This window comes from Ptychodera flava, chromosome 1, assembly GCF_041260155.1.
Source record: "Ptychodera flava strain L36383 chromosome 1, AS_Pfla_20210202, whole genome shotgun sequence".
Taxonomy (NCBI): Eukaryota; Metazoa; Hemichordata; class Enteropneusta; family Ptychoderidae; genus Ptychodera; species Ptychodera flava.
Window position 1 is genome coordinate 20,449,826 of NC_091928.1, and position 19,355 is coordinate 20,469,180.

General features: G+C 38.1%; 2 protein-coding genes across 2 annotated transcripts; both read left to right on the forward strand.

The window, feature by feature from the left end:
- Positions 1–1,079: 1,079 nt before the first annotated feature.
- On the forward strand, positions 1,080–3,011 carry LOC139132413 (zinc finger protein 235-like). The gene has a single exon (XM_070698767.1). The coding sequence runs from the start codon at positions 1,802–1,804 to the stop codon at positions 2,879–2,881; it is 1,080 nt and encodes a 359-aa protein (XP_070554868.1). The 5' UTR covers positions 1,080–1,801; the 3' UTR covers positions 2,882–3,011.
- Positions 3,012–8,311: 5,300 nt separating this feature from the next.
- On the forward strand, positions 8,312–18,806 carry LOC139132433 (glutamine amidotransferase-like class 1 domain-containing protein 1). The gene is made up of 8 exons (XM_070698781.1): positions 8,312–8,383; positions 9,370–9,446; positions 11,498–11,603; positions 12,114–12,221; positions 12,870–12,967; positions 13,951–14,044; positions 16,934–17,045; positions 17,739–18,806. Exons 1-8 carry the CDS (start codon positions 8,332–8,334, stop codon positions 17,761–17,763), a joined length of 672 nt encoding a protein of 223 aa, XP_070554882.1. The 5' UTR covers positions 8,312–8,331; the 3' UTR covers positions 17,764–18,806.
- Positions 18,807–19,355: the final 549 nt, after the last annotated feature.

Sequence of the window (19,355 nt, forward strand, 5' to 3'; positions counted from 1 at the left end):
CGAGTTCAGTCTCATTTTAAACCAATAGACAGTGGAGGGGTCTTTCTCTACTGACTATGTTTAAACAAATGCAAATCTATAATTTTGACCATTGAAGTCACTTCTGTCTCAATAATTGTACATATTTTGAAGTCAACAATGTACCAGTTTGGGCCTAAATTTAACATTTATCAATAATGTCGTTGACAATTTTAATGAATACAGTGCTCATGGACAAATGCCAGAGAGGATGTTCCCTCATCTTTAGACTATTTAATTATCGAAATGACGAAACTTCCTTATAGTAAATGCGGGTAAATGATGATAATCCATGAACGCATAACTTACTAACAGTGATTAAAAGTCAATTGGAAGTTACGAAGAATTGGAAATGCCAGGCGATGCCAACAAAATGCCACAGAAATATTGTGGCACTATTGATTCCTAAAAACTACATGCGTATTTTAACCCTTTTCCAAGTCCATTTTTCCCCATCAGGTCAAGATGGTTAAAATTAATGAAACACAACATATTCCATATGGTGTATTTTAACATAATACTATACATTTGGGTTCGAACCCGATTGAAAACTTGCCGTATTTGAAGGCTGCTGAAAACATAAATGCCTGCACTGAACAGATAAAAACAACATTTATTGTTGATCTTTGGTACCCATACTGGTATGTACCAATTCTGATCAAATGTGAGCGACACTGTATAATTGCGGTATTTTTACTGACTTGGCTGATGGGGAATTGATACTGTCTGGCAGGAAAAGGGTTTAGCTATTTTGGTGGGTCTAACATATGGTTATGACACACAACAACTGTTGGTTTCTCTTATGAACTAGAAAATACCACAGTTACAGGGGTGAGAGAATGTTAAAGGACGAATTCGACCTATAAAATCGTAAGACATAATGCACACACATAGGGATAAAGTAATGGTGATATACCGGTACCGGTATGTGAATAAACCATACAAAACTGATGAAATACAACAGCTTATAATGCAAGTGAACAAATTCTCTCCCTGGTTCAGGACAGGAAAGGGGCAACAATTCCCCTTACTTCTGAGCGACAGAAGTTAACAATGACTTCGTATAACTTTTGTCAGAAGGAACAATCTAATTGATGACCATTTTCCTCAATGTATTCCCAGACATTTGTATATCTGTACTATTCACCCAAAAATACTCTATCCTTTAGAATAAACAATCTAACAAGTACAGGGCAACAAGTAATCTTCTCCCAATAAAAGTGGCTCGTCTTAGGTCAAATCTTTATATTTGCAACTTCTTTTCTCTTTCAGTGTATCTAGGGCAGCAGATTTAACAAGTGAAATTTGAAAAAGTTATTCAAAACGACATCATCTACAGGCAATTCAAGCTTTTATCTATTGCCAGGAAAAACAAGGAAGCTTCCAGTTACAAGAGAAGCCATATCGAATGCCACTGTAGGAATTCACTGAGACTCAGATTGAATGGATCTGTGTCTTCCAAATACATGTATCCAGCTTCAGCAATTAAAATCTTTAGAGGTTTAAATCCAGCGTCCATCATCGGGTGTCAATGTGTGCAGCTATAACAAGTCAAGAGAAGCCAGGAATAATTGCAAAATATTGCGCTTTCAATTTGTGACAGGTCCTGCGTATCTGAGAGTGGGGATCGAAAGGAACTCATTAGATTTATAGAAAAGTGTACCAGCAAATGGAGATCGTATCATTTTCAGACCTGGGTACCCGGTAGCTCCAAGGCGAAATCTTCCCGAAGGTGATTGCTCATTCAGCATCTGGGTGATTTAGTTGCAGTGCCCTGCCTTTTATGAGCAACATTTGTGTGAAGAGTTCTACGCAGAGTTCTGAACATCGCAGAAGGATTTCTCTATGTGAAAATACCATTATGGCATTTCTCGGACAAGTGTGCGGGGAAAGTTGTGTGGAGAACACATTTTTTGCAGCTCACCAGAAGACTCACTCAAATGAAAAACATGTGGAATACAGCGTACATGATACAAGGATTGAACTGAATGAGAATCTAAAACGTCATGAGACAATTTGTCATCAGGAAAGCTCAATGACAAACAACATAAAATGTCACGAGAGGATTAATTCAAATGAAAAGTCATTTGCTTGTGGAGTCTGTGACAAAGGTTTCAAGTCAAATTCTAAAATGAAATCTCATCATAAAATTCACACGAATGAAAAACCGTTTGTTTGCAAAGTCTGTGGTAATGGTTTCAAGTGGAAGTCTAATTTGAAAGCTCACCAGCAGATTCACACAAACGAAAAGCCGTTTGTTTGTAAAGTCTGTGGTAAGGGTTTCAAGTGGAATTCAAGTTTGAAAAATCACCAGAGGATACACACAAACGAAAAACTATTTGTTTGTAAAGTCTGTGGTAAGGGTTTAATAAGTAGTGGAGGTCTGACTATTCACCAGAGGATTCATTCAAATGAAAAACCATTTGTTTGTAAAGTCTGTGGTAAGGGTTTTACAAATAATGGAGGTCTGACTGTTCACCAGAGGACTCATTCAAATGAAAAACCATTTGTCTGCAAGGTATGTGGTAAGGGTTTCAAACGGAAGGACACTTTAATGGATCACCATAGAATTCACTCAAATGAAAAGCCATTTGTTTGTAAAGTCTGTGGTGAGGGTTTTAAGTGGAATTACAGTTTGAAAAATCACCAAAGGATACACACAAACGAAAAGCCATTTGTTTGTAAAGTCTGTGGTAAGGGTTTCATAAAGATTGGAGGTCTGACTATTCACCAGAGGACTCATTCAAATGAAAAACCATTTGTCTGCACGGTATGTGGTAAGGGTTTCACACGGAATGACACTTTAATGGGTCACCATAGAATTCACACAAACGTAAAACCATTGTTTGTAAGTCTGTGGTGAGAGTTTCAAGTGGAATAAAAGTTTGAGAAATCACCAAAGGATACACACAAAAGAAAAGCCATTTCTTTGTAAAGTCTGTGGTAAGGGTTTCATACAGAGTGGAGGTCTGACTGTTCACCAGAGGACTCATTCAAATGAAAAACCGTTTGTCTGCAAGGTATGCGGTAAGGGTTTCACACGGAATGACACTTTAAAGTGTCACCATAGAATTCACACAAACGAAAAGCCATTTGTTTGTAAAGTCTGTGGTAAGGCTTTCAAGTGGAATTTAAGTTTGAAAAATCACCAAAGGATACACACAAAAGAAAAGCCTTTTGTTTGTAAAGTCTGTGGTAAGGGTTTCATAAAGAGTGGGAGTCTGACTATTCACCAGAGGACTCATTCAAATGAAAAACCATTTGTCTGCAAAGTATGTGGTAAGGGTTTCATACGGAATGACACTTTACAGGGTCACTATAGAATTCACACAAACGAAAAGCCATTTGTTTGCGAAGTCTGTGGTGAGGGTTTCAAGTGGAATAACAGTTTTAAAAAATCACCGAAGGATACATGCAAACGAAAAGCCATTTGTGTTTAAAGTCTCTGGTAAGGGTTCAGTAAGGAGTGGAGGTTGACTATTCACCAGAGGACTCATTTAAATGAAAAACCATTTGTCTGCACGGTATGTGGTAAGTGTTTTACGAGCAATGACATTTTAAAGGGTCACCAAAGTATTCACACAAACGAAAAGCCATTTGTTTGTAAGTCTGTGGTAACGGTTTCATAAAGAGTGGAGGTCTGACTATTCACAAGAGGACTCATTCAAATGAAAAACCGTTTGTCTGCACGGTATGTGGTAAGGGTTTCACATGGAATGAAACTTTAAAGGGTCACCATAGAATTCACACAAACGAAAAGCCATTTGTTTTTAAAGTCTGTGGTGAGGGTTTTAAGTGGAATTCAAGTTTGAAAAAATCACCATAGAATTCACACAAATGGAAAGCCATTTGTGTTTAAAGTCTGTGGTAAGGATTTTGTAAAGATTGGAGGTCTGACCATTCACAAGAGGACTCATTCAAGTGAAAAAACGTTGTCTGCACGGTGTGTGGTAAGGGTTTCACACGGAATGACACTTTAAAGGGTCACCATAGAATTCACAGAAACGAAAAGCCATTTGTTTGTAAAGTCTGTGGTAAGGGTTTTAGGTGGAATTTAAGTTTGAAAAATCACCAAAGGATGCACACAAACGAAAAGCCTTTTGTTTGTAAAGTCTGTAGTAAGGCTTTTAAGTCGAATACCAGTTTGAAAATTCACCACAGAATTCACACAAACGAAAAGCTATTTGTGTTTAAAGTCTGTGGTAAGAATTTTGTAAAGAGTGGAGGTCTGACCGTTCACCAGAGGACTCATTCAAGTGAAAAACCGTTTGTCTGCACGGTGTGTGGTAAGGGTTTCACACGGAATGACACTTTAAAGGGTCACCATAGAATTCACACAAACGAAAAACCATTTGTTTGTAGAGTCTGTGGTAAGGGTTTCAGGTGGAATATAAGTTTGAAAAATCACCAAAGGATGCACACAAACGAAAAGCCATTTGTTTGTAAAGTCTGTGGTAAGGGTTTCATACAGAGTGGAGGTCTGACTGTTCACCAGAGGACTCATTCAAATGAAAAACCATTGTTTGCACGGTATGTGGTAAGGGTTTCACACGGAATGACACTTTAAAGGGTCACCATAGAATTCACACAAACGAAAAGCCATTTGTTTGTAAAGTCTGTGGTAAGGGTTTTAGGTGGAATTTAAGTTAAAAAATCATCAAAGAATGCACACAAACGAAAAGCTTTTGTTTGTAAAGTCTGTGGTAAGGCTTTTAACTCGAATACCAGTTTGGAAATTCACCATAGAATTCACACAAACGAAAAGCCATTGTATTTAAAGTCTCTGGTAAGGGTTCAGTAAGGAGTGGAGGTTTGACTATTCACAAGAGAACTCATTTAAATGAAAAACCATTTGTCTGCACGGTATGTGGTAAGGGTTTCACACGGAATGAAACTTTAAAGGGTCACCATAGAATTCACACAAACGAAAAGCCATTTGTTTGCAAAGTCTGTGGTAAGGGGTGGGGGTCTGATTTTCACCAGAGGACTCATTCAAGTTTGAAAAACCATTTGCTCACACGGTAGTGGGTAAGGGTTCACATGGAATGACACTTTAAAGGGTCACAATAAAATTCACTCAAACGAAAAGCCATTTGTTTGTAAAGTCTGTGGTAAGGGTTTCATCAAGAGTGGAGGTCTGACTATTCACAAGAGGACTCATTCAAGTTTGAAAAACCATTTGCTTGCACGGTATGTGCTAAGGGTTTCACACGGAAGACACTTTAAAAGGTCACCATAGAATTCACACAAACGAAAGGCCATTTGTTTGCAAAGTCTGTGGCAAGGGTTCTCACTCAATACATTTATTTAAATTTAAATCTTCACCAGATGATCCATTATTAAAATGAGAAACCTAGGTTTGCAAGATGAGTCACATTTAAATAGTTGAAATACAAAGTATTAAATATCAGCACAGAATCCGTACCTAGGGTACAAATAAAAAAACTTTGTTTTGAAAAGTGTATCTGTTATACAAATGAAACATTGTCTGGCATGATAGCTTTCTAATAATTGTTATATTTATGCGGAGGGATGCTCTGATATACACCACATGACAATGAATTGACAAATCATGGAGACTTTGAATGTAGTATCAGCGTCCTTTTCTTTGTTTCTTCTTGACATTTGCGATTTAAACTATTAAACGATATCAGAAATAAAGATCTGTTTCAAAATACTTGTGAACATTTCCATTTTCTTTCGTGAGTGAAATCCTGGATTTGAATCATTCTTTTTGTGACATACAAATATTATGACTGAAGCTTACACATAAGAGTGATCTGGAATAAACATACCAGGCAGTGTTTGAAACTCATGCAAAATCGCTACTGGCCAAGCGGGCCAGTAACTTATAAAATTCACTGGCCCGAAAGGAAATCAACTGGTCCTGGGCATAATACGGAATTTTTACTTGAAGGGAAATACAGGGGCCCTGCTGTAGGTGGCTCAATATTCAAATACCTGTACATCTTTCTCGCTACTGATATTCACCCGCGAGGCGAGGTTCATCAAAACAATGCTGCCATTTTGACTAAACGAAATCTCGAGCTACTACTCCATGCTCGAACCTACCCCAACGTGACCCCAACGCGTAACAAATGGAAGATGTTGAGTAGCGCCATCAATCTCGCAAGTCGCGAGAAATGCGTAGCTGTAAAGGCTTTCGCTAAGTAATTTCACCGTTCGATCTTTGAGATTTTACCTGCCAATTTTTCCTAAATTTTGCGGTTTGATTACTTGAGAATTTAACAGAATAGGGTAAGAGTATTAAAAATTGCTGACCCTTCTTTATTTAGAGCAGGACACTCGGGTCTGCTTCTTTCACAACTTACTGGCCCGGCATGAAAACAGCTGGTCTGGGGCTAGCGGGTTAGCGTGAATTTCGAACGCTGATACCAGGTTTATCTCGAGCTTGGGTCTATGGCTAAACATGGTGCAACAGTTTAGAGAAAATGTATGTAATTCAGCTCCAAGGAAAATGTTGCAAAGATGAGAATTCAGATTTACTGACTTTCCAACTTTTGAGGGACAGCATTGCAATTTTGAAAGATGCTGATGGGTTATCAATATTTGTGCACTTCATCAAGATGTCACCCATCTATACAATGCAAGAGCCGAGGTACATGAATATTCCACATTGATTATTAAGGGCAATGCTCATTAATGTAATCTGCATATTTGAATATCATTTTACCTCGCATCTTGTACTAATAGCACCCATCAGTAAACCTGCTCACAAGTGTTATTATTTAAAGCTGTTATACTTGAAGAAAGGGCCAAATCGCCAATTTATATTATTCATACGGGGGGAATACTAACAAAGCAGTTATTAATCTTAGATACTCCAGAAAGTATTAAACAAATCAAACATATCTTCAAGTAAATTTGTAAATCGTTGAAATAACCATGTGTACGATCATGTGCAAGGGGCTAAAATCTTGAATTAAGTGTGTGCTGGATATTTTTCATAGCAAATATAGAGAATTACACACCACTGAGATCATTATTGTAGAACAAAAGATGTAGTTAAGTATATTAAATTAATTTCTTTGCTTCGATTATGTTGGTCACCATCATTTAATACAATATTGAATAATTAATGGCGATCTGGGTCGTCGGTATGTTGCTGTCAAAGTCTGTACTGTTAATAATAGTGAAGACAATGCATGACTTGTGTCAGGGGATTTTATTTGTTGGATTCCAAAGGTTACCATCATTGCTTGTGTTAGAAAATCATGAAGAAGAAAGTTAAAATAATGTTCTATATCGAGAGTAACAGTACTTCTGTTGCTGGTGTAAACTCTATTATTTTCCGACGCCAAGGGTGCTGGCTTTACCATGATACTTTACAAGATTGATTGCCTGAGCTAACAGAAAAACTCGAGAAAATCGACAAATATTACAATTAACTATGGACATAATTATGTGTGATTAACTCCTCTAAATGTAATTATGTTGATAACGATTTGATAATATAGCTGAGTATTGAAATTTAAAGTTCCATTTGTCATAATTTCCCTAAAAATCGCAGACCAGGCTACCTACTCTGACAAATGTTTACAGCTTTGCTAACGCTTTGTCTACCTCCCTCAATGTACAGGATGTTTGTCAATCTCCTTTATGTTGTACAATGCCTTCTAGAAAGCTTGAAATCCAGCAATGATATTAATTCAAATTTGTATGCGACAACTGATATCTCAACCATTTCATCACAGCAGAATTTTAAAATAATAAAACTTAAAAAAAAACCCCAAAGTTTTATCATTTTTGTGTTGGCTATAATCGAATACCAGTGCAAAGTAAAGATATTGATATACACCGAAATGAGTGAATATTTTCATATCTTTGTATCACTTTATTGTTACAAAATAAAATAAACAATGTATATGGGTATAATGTTATGTTGTCTTTTCCTTGTAGATACAATTCCTATATTCAAAACAAAAGTTACAAAATATTTGAAATGAAATTTCAATGAGTGTTGCAGTCGGTGCTGTTATAAGTAATATCATAGTATGCCAAGATCATCTGTTTTTCAGCCAGTCATAATCATCATATTCATATGTAGCTGCAGCTCACACAAAACTGCAATACGCCTCCACTACCGTCGATATCTCTATATCATCAATATATTTTTACTAATTTTATCAAATTTTGTCAAATATTTCTGGAGGTACAGCTCTCTTATTGTATTAAATTCGTTAAATATGCAAATTAACTGACCTGAAACTTTCCCCGCGGTTCGCAAAAGACGGAAGAGCATCGACCTATGTGTTGAAAACGAGGCATTGTTCCCATGATGCCCAATTCAACATGTCAGCGCCCAAGACGTCGTGTCTTATTGTCGCGTCTTCGGCACAAGAAGGTAAGTTTTAGAGGTTACTAGGCAGTATATCAGTTAATCTACCGTGTAACATTTTCATCGCTCGAAAAAGGGGACGAATTGGCGCTACTTGACTTTGGTATCATATCGATAACGATCAAATTCCGGCATCTAGATCTGGCATCATTGCACGAGTCACTATGCCAAAAGTACACGCCCCCAACTGCCCAGCGCAGATCTCGACTCCGGGCCCAGACTCTCAGGGCCAAACCATACTGGGCACCACAATCTCTGATTGCATTTCAGCTATTTGCAGTGACACGATGCAGCCTATTGCTTAGCCCTGCGTACGATGCTGTGTGTTCCGCTACAGCTAATCGCCACGTGAGCGGGGCGATTAGCTGTAGCGGAACACACAGCATCGTACGCAGGGCTACCTATTGCTATCACTGCCGCTGCATGCTGTATTTATGCGGCGGGGAGCATCGCTGGCTACATCACTGCAGCGCGGCTCTGACCAGCGGCTGGGTCGTTGTTCTGGGCGATCGAGGGCCATTCCTATACCATGATCATCGGGGAGAACTATTTCATTTGATTTCTGGGGAGGTAGGGACTTTTGGGGAGAAAAGATTGCCGGCAAGCGGAGGAGAAAAATGATTTCATCCTGTAATGACTTTAGAAAACATAGATTTACAATAACAAAGTGCTGTCACAATGATGGAAAAAAAACAGTCATACCCGTTTCCTCCACTTCCTCCCAGAGATCAAATGGTTCTTCCCTTATGTTTTGTGGCATCCAATCTATAATAAAGGGTAAAGTTATTGATGTTTGTTTAAAATAATCGATGGGTACCTTTACCTGCTCTCCTTTTCAAAATATCTTCGCTTCTGGTGCAACATTTCATTTATAGCTTGAGATTAGTAATATGATATTTGCTTTACACAATTTTTCCCCTGTAGCCCTCCCTCCTTTCCTAACAGCTAATGTTTACCCCTCACAAGGACTGTCCACATTTGTTTTGTTTTAGGTGTCTCAGCCCAGTCTTTCATCCATGCATTTACTCTAACTCACTCGGCATTCAGCGTTCAGGTTGCAACACCCAATGTAAGTATCATACAGATTTCAGCGCCCCTGAGTTCAATAGGTCACAGCGCCCTCAAGCTGACAAACCTTTGAGTCTGTGAAGGACTGTCAGGACATTTCTTTTTAACATCTCTATACCAGCACATATTATTAAATGGCAAGCCGCGATAACTGTCGACGATTTTTCACCATTTTGCTGTTTTGTATGTCAATTGCTACTTTTTTTCTACTCCCCCAAAGCATGTTGGAACACCAACTATTTGTGCATAATGCATTGTTACTATTTGCATTTGAGTTCTAGCCAGGATCAGGATTCACTTTTCAACAATACAATGCACAAGACTACAGTATTTTGTCCACTGAAGAATGTCCTGGGAACACTTGCCCCTGGCACATTCTTGACTTGGGTTAGGGTTAGAGTTTAAGGTAGAATGCGCCTCATGACATAGAGTCTCAAACTTTCATAATGCTCTTTTGATCTACCACTTGTGGGGGTTCATTTTAAAGCTCATGGAGAAAGGAAACTTTTCATAATCTTATTTTTCGAAAATTGAATATTTTTTTTTTCTTATGGAGTTAACACAGGGACAGCCATTTTGAATTTCAAATATGGTAAATTTTAGGTTATTTGTTTCTCTGGTACAAAAATTTGCATGCGGTGACCCCAGATTTTTGTTCTTGATTCAGTGAGAGAAAGGTTGAAAGTGTCATCGAGGAAAGTTTGAGCAAAAGTTTAGTCTTTCACTTTCGAGGCGCATACTACCTTGAGGATAGGGTTAAGGTTAGTGTTAGAGGTTAGAGATAAGATTTGTGGACATTCTTCTGTGGACAAAGTAGGCATGTGCCACTGTCTACACATATACAGGCTGTCAGTTGACAAGCTGAATACGAATGTTATCTTCATGCCTAAGGGAGTAGAAGAAGAATCTGTAATTCATCAAAATATACAGCTGCTGGCCTTTTAAACTTTTCTTGCATCTGAAGTTGGAACTTAGCCCAGTGACAAAGGCTGGTAATACAGGTAGCCCATGCATATTTTAGTTCAGGGATATCTGCCTGTGAAGTGAATTTTCTCGGCATTTGAAGTGAATATTGCACACCTTTAATACCCACGGAAACAGGTATAATGGACGATAGTGATACTCAAAAGTTTGGTGACCTATTGACAACCCCTTTCATTCTCAGAGTTGAATACAAATTTTGATAGTAGTCATGACAACGACACAACCTTCTCAGCACTGAGACATACTGTAGCAGGGCTAAAAATAGACCATGGGCTTTCTGTAGGGAGGTAATTTTCGTGTAATTGTGATTGATACATTATGAACAAAATCACGGTCCCTGTCAAAATGCAATGAAAATGCGATTTCATTGGCCATCATATCCTGTGCCTGTCATTCAAGTATGTCAGAGTTCAGATATTGAAACTTTGTTGCAAAGTTCCACCGCACCATGGTCTTTGTAATTTGCGAAGCAAAGTTTGTCGTCTAGCCTTTCTGTGTCAAACTTGGTTTGACTGCATTGTCCCAAAATGACGGACCAAACATGTCATGCCAATTCAGTACTTACTGAATTTCAGGTCCCAGGCTTTGGTAGGCCATGTGGGCTACCATTTCATGGATTTTGGTAGCCCCAGAGAAAAGTTGATAGTCTGTGGACTACCACTAATTTTGATCCGATTTATCAACCATGAACCCGCAATCATTTTGGAATCCAATCAGTACTATCTGTGTCAGTGTTTTTATTTGACTCAAAATGTAAGAAACACCAGGCTTTGCAATGACTGCATATTCACAGAGTTTGCCCCAAATTAAACGTAAATGACACTTAATTGCAAAAATCTAAGCCATACAGAGATATCACACAAGGAATGAGAGAATGAGCTGTGAAACAAAACTGCCCGTATTCTCCCTTCCACATCATCTTGGAAAATGGTCTGAGGACAGAGATCTAAAGCTAACAAAAAATACTCTGAGGATGTCAGCAAGCTAGCTTCAGATAAATTTTGCTGAAAGAAAGTGACCTCTTGTTCTAAAAGATAGCAGTTATTTCTTATGCTGTTCTGCAATCAGGGTAGAGCTATTGAATATGTTGGCCAGGACGATAACAGTAGGAGATGGCTGAATGAATTCAGAACCAAGCCATTTGCAAATCCAACCAGTCTTCAATCAATAGACGGTAAGTGAAATGCCAACCTGTTTTGGAGTTGATAAACAGATGCACATGCAGAGTAAACTTCAAGTTGAAGACGCATGCATTCACTCACTCACACACACACACACACACACACACACACACACACACACACACACATTATTGAGGTAGGAAGCAAGTTTGCCTCTATCAGTTGGCCATCCGTGATGTGCAAACCATACTCCAGATGTTGTTGTAAATTGCCAATCATCATGGAAATAAAATTTTTGCAACATGAAGAGTGCTGATCCACAACAAATTGACCGTTCAAGAATCTATGATGGATGGTACAGTGAACTTTCTCTGGAAAATTTACAAAGAAATGGAAAATCAAGAATTTTAAATGACTTGAAGTTTACCATCCTGCAGAGGAAACATGCAAAGTTAGAGATGTTTGTAATGTGTTTCTGAGCCTTAGTTTTCAGCTTTGGCATTGCAGTGGTGATACACAAATTTGATTGTAATTGACTTGCTGTCATTTATTTCTCTGCCAAGCTTCAAGGTACTCAGTGCTGTTGATTCCAAGTTGTCCTGGAGCACTGCATGATCTGGCATCAGACACCGTGCTGGCACAAATTCTGGACCACTTTATGGCTGAGAAAAGTAAGTGCCATGGGTAGACACAAAAATGAATGCATCACAGTTCCAGATATGGTCATCATCTAGAATACAATGCCTGTACTCAGTGTGTAGTCTTAGTGACTCAACTTTTAGCGAATGGCTACATGAATATGGGAATAATGGCATTTGTAATGTTTTGAAAATCTTACTAAATCTGAGCAAGTCCTCTGTGTGCCTTCATAGATAAACGTTTATCGCCTTAGTGATATGATGAATATTACAACAAGTGAAGAAGGTATTGACGGCCAATGTACCTGACAAATTTTACTTACCCTCTCCAATTGCTCAAAAGCAAATTTCAATCATATCACTTGCACCCCTCTTCGTGGTTTGCAACAACAATGTACCATGTATAGATTGAGTTTTACTACATCTGAAAAACAAAATGGCTGCCAGGGACTACCCTCAGTGTTCAAAGTATTCTTTCATATCATTAGAACTCACCTTGCAACCCAAAATGTCTTGTGTATTTTGATTGCCATTATTTCTCACTGAATGTTAACCTACAAAATATTTTTTAGCCCTGAAAGTTCATGTTTTTATCATGGTTTTAGCTTTATGATGTATGTCTGTTCTAAGATGTTTTGACACGCGTGTTTCTAATTGATAATGTCCATGTTCTTTGCATAGAACCGATATGTGCAGTTGGTTTTGGTGTCGGTGCTCTGTGTTGTACAAAGAGAGACCCAAGTCAGCCATGGAACTTTGCTTCATATTGCATGACCGCAGTAAGTATTGAAATGATTTCAATAAATTTACGCCTTTGAAGAGTCAAAAGAATTCTCTGCCGTATACTTTAACAGCAACATGGTTTCAATCCTGAAAATATCAGAGAGTCCTGTTATCATATCTAATTGCTTGGCAGAGAAAATAAGTTTTAAAGTTGGGCAGTTGAGAGTCTGCACAAATCCAGCACAAGTGCAAAGTTGATTGTAGTACGCACCTTGAAAGTGAAAGACTTAAACTTTTGCTCAGACTTTCCTGTAGGAAATGTTCGACCATTCTCTTTCTGATACCAAATTAAAAATGAATCAAGAATGAAAATCAAGGGTCACTGTGGAAAGATTGGAACTACAGAAACAAATTTTCCGATTACCATTACTGATATTTGAAAGTCAGAATGGCCGCCATCCCTGTGTTAGCTCTGTGGGTAAAAATACAACTTGAGATTTTCCAAAAAGTGAAAGTTTCTTAGTTAAAATGTGCTCCCTAAAGTGATAGATCGAAAAAGAATTGTAAAAATTTGACAGCCTGAATATCTGTCCCCAAGGCACATATCAGCCTTAATTGTAATGTTTGTATGAGAATTTTGAACTGTTTCTTTCTGAATGAGCATTACCATTATGGACGCAGCAGTGTTGTACGAAACACTGTTAATCTATTCTGGCTGTCTGTGTGTCCACTGGTCTCATTGGCGATGCAAACTATCAAGGCAGTAACAGATGCATTTCATCCATGTCATGATGCACCTCTGATGCAGAAGATGCTTGAGTACAGCCCTACGCAAATGGTTGACTGTAATGACACAGCGAGAAGGACTGTGCATTTGAGTCATCTATAGGAGAGGCATGCCCTGGCTCACTTTCCTTTCAATCATAACTTGAGGTCAAAGGTTATATGCAAATGTGGAAAAATCTTACATTTGTCATAGGAAAGGTTACATATCATGTATCATGGCAGACACTTTTGACATGTCAACCTTGACTTTCAGCCCTCAGTGTTCGAGCTAGCACGGGGACCAGACCTTTCCACCATGCCTATCATTTTAGAGGATTACATCAAAGATGCAGGAGCAAACTACAGTGGTAAGTTGAGTTTACATTTGTTTTCCAGGGTCTGAAGGATTTCCACTCTCCTTGGAATTTTGAGCCAAGCTTTCAAAGCTGTTTTCTACACATCAAGTTAGAATTGCGTACTCCTTCCTGAAGTTTTTCTGTCATATTGTCATTGCAACAAATTTAGTGTAACATAAATGATTTTGTTAGTCCCCACGGACACCGTCCGGGGGGACTTATAGGTTTGGTCATGTCCGTGCGTCCGTCCGTGCGTCCGTGCGTGCGTCCGTCCGTGCGTCCGTCCGTGCGTCCGTCCGTTCACGCAGATATCTCAGAGACGCCTGGAGCGATTTCGTTCAAACTTGGTACAAGGATAGTACCCTACCTCATACAGATGCACGTCGATTTGTTTCACAATGCGATCAAATTTGGCGATGTTAGAGGACTTTTTAGTTTTCACCTCCATAGACTCCCATGTATAAGGCAGTCAGTCCATAGACTCCCATGTATAAGGCCGTCCATAGACTCCCATGTATAAGGTGGTCCATAGACTCCCATGTATAAGGCAGTCCATAGACTCCCATGTATAAGGAAGTCCATAGACTCCCATGTATAAGGCAGTCCATAGACTCCCATGTATAAGGCGGTCTATAGACTCCCATGTATAAGGCAGTCCATAGACTCCCATGTATAAGGAAGTCCATAGACTCCCATGTATAAGGCAGTCCATAGACTCCCATGTATAAGGCAGTCCATAGACTCCCATGTATAAGGCCAAGAAAAATTTAGTTTCTCATAGTATTCATATTGCAAAAAGGATGCAGTGACACAGTTTTTAGTCCCCACAGATAAAGTCCAGGGGGCTCATAGATTGGGTCATGTCAGTCCGTGAGTCCATCCATGTGAGTCCATCCGTTCACGCAGATATCTTAGACACTTTGACAAATGTCACGTGACCTTGGTGACCTTTGACCTCAAATATACATATTTGTCCATAACTCAGTAACACTAATGCTACACCCTTCATATTTGGTATGATGGGACAGCTTATGACGCCACATATTGTTCCTCATTAATTATGTGCATATCTAATTTTGAGCGAGCCAATAGAGCCAGAGGTCTGATTTTTGGTTTGTAGGGATAACTTAGCAATACAATTTTTTTGACAAAATGTCACGTGACCTCAATGACCCTTGACCTCTAATATACATATTTGTGCATAACTCAGTAACCACAAGTGCTACACTCTTCATATTTGGTATGAATGGACACCTTATGACGCCACATATTGTACCTCATTAATTATGCGCATATATCTAATTTGAGCGAGCCGATAGAGCTAGAGGTCTGATTTTTGGTATATATGGATAACTTAGCAATACAATTTTTTGACAAAATGTCACGTGACCTTGGTGACCTTTGACCTCAAATATACATATTTGTCCATAACTCAGTAACCGCAAGTGCTAGACCCTTCATATTTGGTATGATGGGACAGCTTATGACGCCACATATTGTACCTCATTAATTATGCGCATATCTAACTTTGAGCGAGCCAATAGAGCTAGAGGTCTGATTTTTGGTATGTAGGGATAACTTAGCAATACAATTTTTTTGACATGTCATGTGACCTCGGTGACCTTTGACCTCAAATATACATATTTGTCCATAACTCAGGAACCATTAATGCTACACCCTTCATATTTGGTATGATGGGACACCTTATGACGCCACATATTGTACCTCATTAATTATGTGCATATCTAATTTTGAGCAAGCCAATAGAGGTAAATGTACGATTTTTAGTATATAGGGATAGACTATAGGATAGAAATTTTTTGACAAAATGTCATGTGACCTCTATAACCTTTTACCTACAATACACGATAATGTCAATAAATAAGTAACCACAAGTGCTATGTCCTTTATATTGAGTAGGATGGAAGAACTTATGACAACACATGCTTAACCTCGTTAATTATGCCCATATATAATTGTGGCCAAGCCAATAGAGCTGGAGGTCTGAATTTTGGCATATATGGATTAATTAGCAATACAATGTTTGTTTTTTCAAAATGTCACGTGACCTTGATGACCTTGACCTTCAATATGCATATATATGCATATCTCAGTAACCACAAGTTCTTTACGCTTTGATTTTGATAGGATAATAGACCTTAAGATGTCACATCTTGTACCTCATTTATTATGCACATATGTATTTCTTGGCTGGCCATACAACTAGAGGTCTGATCTTTTTTCTGATTTAGAACCATAACTTATACATGCTCTTGTTTCAAATTGGGAACAATGACATAGACCTATGTGTCCATAGATCTGAACATATACACTCCAGTGATACTCTTAATGACATCATTTCCCTGCCCCATCAAGACTAATACTCCTATTACAAGTGGGGACTATGTCATTGACAATGACTTGTTGAAAGAAGTCTGTGAAAATGTGCTTTTTAAATTTTTTTCTGTCCTTATCTGAAGCAGAAGAGAATGGTGTAAACATATCTTAATTGGATTGAATATCCAAGGTTTCTTTATTTTTACTGCTCTACATGAAATTCTGCCAAGACATGGTGACCGGGTGTTTAATGTGGCTGATTTTAGTAATACTGAGGTTACAACTTGGTTTCGGTTGAATAAATGATATAATCAAGAATTCAGATTATTTGAATTCAAATTCAAATTATTTTATGGGTTAAAAGTATTGTGATTACTTAAAATAAGCAAATCGTTGCACCACATGTAAAAGATGGTCTAAAAAGTCATGACAGTGGCAGATCTCTGCTCACCCGGCGCTTGGTGAACCTTGTTATTCTTAGTGTGTTCTCTGAATCTAAAAAACAATGGGTCATCACAATTGTGGTCTTTCACCTTTGACCTTCTCACCTTTCAACCTTCGCAGCCAGTGAGCCAGACGCCGTACACGTTGTAGTGGACAGACATCTCATCACAGGTCAAAATGAGCAATCCACTCTCACAGCTGTGCAGAATCTTATACTTCTAAGCAATGCCAGGTGAGTCTCATTTGCATTTTATCAATGCAACCATCTGCCCAGTGATGCATTCATGTGGTAATGTCAATTGGCAGAGTCATCACGGTCTAGTAGCAAGATCAATGTAGTAGTTCTGTTCAGTGTGCCATCTTACTTAAACTTCTCAGTGCTTTGAGTTGATTTAGGAATTTCTGGAAATTTCTGTGCATTGGCTGTTTACCAGTATGAAAAATTTCCGTGTCAGAGTAAACTAATGTAACACTGTGAAGAGTCAATTTAGCTCACCCTGCAGACATCATGTGGCAAAACACATTCATATAGCGATAGTACTCTGAGAAAGGCTGTACAAGTTCCAAAATTTGCCAAAATAAAGTGATTTTCCAGTTTTGTTAAGCAAAGCAAAGAAGAGAAACAGGATATACAATGCACATTGATGTACGGATAAGACAAGGTGCTTGCTAGAATATGCAGCTGCCAAAAGTAGTTTAACCTGCTTGCGTGAGTTTAGTATCCAACGACTCTCGCTCTCTCATCCTTGGTAAAGCAAGGATTCTGCCGAGACATTCCGGGTGTCTGTTGATTCTGATTCAGCCTTAGTGCCTATTCTTTGAAAAACAAATCTGTGACCAGTGATGTCCATTATAAATTGTAATGTTGCCGTCTCACTAGTCTTCTTATAGTCCACATATTTATTTATTTATTTTGTCATTTCAGGCAGAGTAAGCTGGCTGGGAAGTGATAACAGATGATCTAGATGAAAATGAAGAACTTATATACAATGTGAACGCATTCAGAAAGTTGTATTTACCTGTGTATCCCTTCAACTTTTAATATTGAGTGCCATACTGCCTTGTAATGTTGGCTGGTGTATTGTTAGTAGCAATGCAGAATATTACATGTTGTATGTGTCATATGTATGCAATAAGATGTATATGTCATGTGCATGCAACATGATGTGTATCATATGTATGCAATACGATGTATTTATCATATGTATGCAATTTGACTTGTGTGTCGTATGTATGCAATATGATGTATGTGTCTTATGTACATGTATGTAGTATGGTGCAGGAGTCATATATATATGCAATATGTATGTGTCATATGTACATGTATGCAATATGCTGTATGTATCACATGTATGCAATATGATGTATGTGTCACATGTATGCAATATGATGTATGTCATAAGTACGCAATATGATGCGAGCTTGCCAGGCTTTACGTAGTGCTCAAAACAGATCTTGAATGCTAAGTATGATTCAACATGCTGTAATAGTTGTATTTTGTCAGCAGAAATTCAGTCAGGCTCGTTATGAATATTGGAGCTCAGTACAAAGTTGCTGTCAAAATAGTTAATCAGAGACTAATTCATTTCAGGATTATCATGACAACCTTAAGGCTATTCTGTGAAAGGGTCTCTTATAGATAGCCACTTTCTTCTAATTCTTCCAGTCCCTGTGCTGTACATGTATGTAGAGTGGAAAGATCTCCTAATGAACATTTGATAGTGGAAAATGCAATGGATTGGTTTTCCCAGAACACATATGTTACAGAAGGTATCTAATGACTGAAACATTGTGTCACATCTTGTAGAGAAAAAATGATAAAGTCTTACGTTATCAATTAAAGTTTTATTGTTATGATTACAACATACAGTCAAAGTTCACTAATCATTTTTATTTTTATTTCATGTATTTTTTAACAATCAATGTTAAGCAGATTTACTGAAATATTTCAGAGATTATATATGTAAAATAAAGCATTTCAGTATAAATATAACATTTTTTTGTTTCTCCAGTAAGAAAGATTGATCTTGTAACAAACCTTTTTGCAACACTTCCCAAAGTTTCTATAATAGCATACATCTCTTACAAAAGAAACGCTGGGCTCTTTACCACAAATAACATCACAAAGAAATTCTTATGTAATAATGTTTATAGCACATGCTTGCCACTAGAATCAGTCTTAAAAAATAATTTAACTGTTCAGTACTTTCTCCAGAGTGCACAGGTACATATATCCCCCTATTTCAACATAATCTCCCTTAAAGATGAATGCAAGAGGCTATGGCGCCTCTAAAATGAGATCTTGAGATGTTAATGCACACAGAATATTGATAGTTAAATAATAACACATGAGAGCGAGGGCAATATCACGATATATTGCCTGCCCAAGGGATGGTGGTCATAATCGAAATATTGATGATGCCCGAGGCGTAGACGAGGGCATCATCAATATTTCGATCATGACCACCAGCCCTTGGGCAGGCAAAAAATCGTGATCTTGCCCTAGCTCTCATGTGTTATTATTTTTTTTACACCGAACAAA

What these genes read in the sequence shown, in the direction of transcription:
- LOC139132413 (XM_070698767.1), top strand. Translation starts at nt 1,802, where the DNA reads ATGAGCAACATTTGTGTGAAGAGTTCTACGCAGAGTTCTGAACATCGC.
- LOC139132433 (XM_070698781.1), top strand. Translation starts at nt 8,332, where the DNA reads ATGTCAGCGCCCAAGACGTCGTGTCTTATTGTCGCGTCTTCGGCACAA. An exon ending in TTCAGGTTGCAACACCCAAT is followed by an intron (nt 9,447 to 11,497) that starts GTAAGTATCATA and finishes TTCTGCAATCAG; the next exon opens with GGTAGAGCTATTGAATATGT. An exon ending in ATACTTCTAAGCAATGCCAG is followed by an intron (nt 17,046 to 17,738) that starts GTGAGTCTCATT and finishes TTGTCATTTCAG; the next exon opens with GCAGAGTAAGCTGGCTGGGA.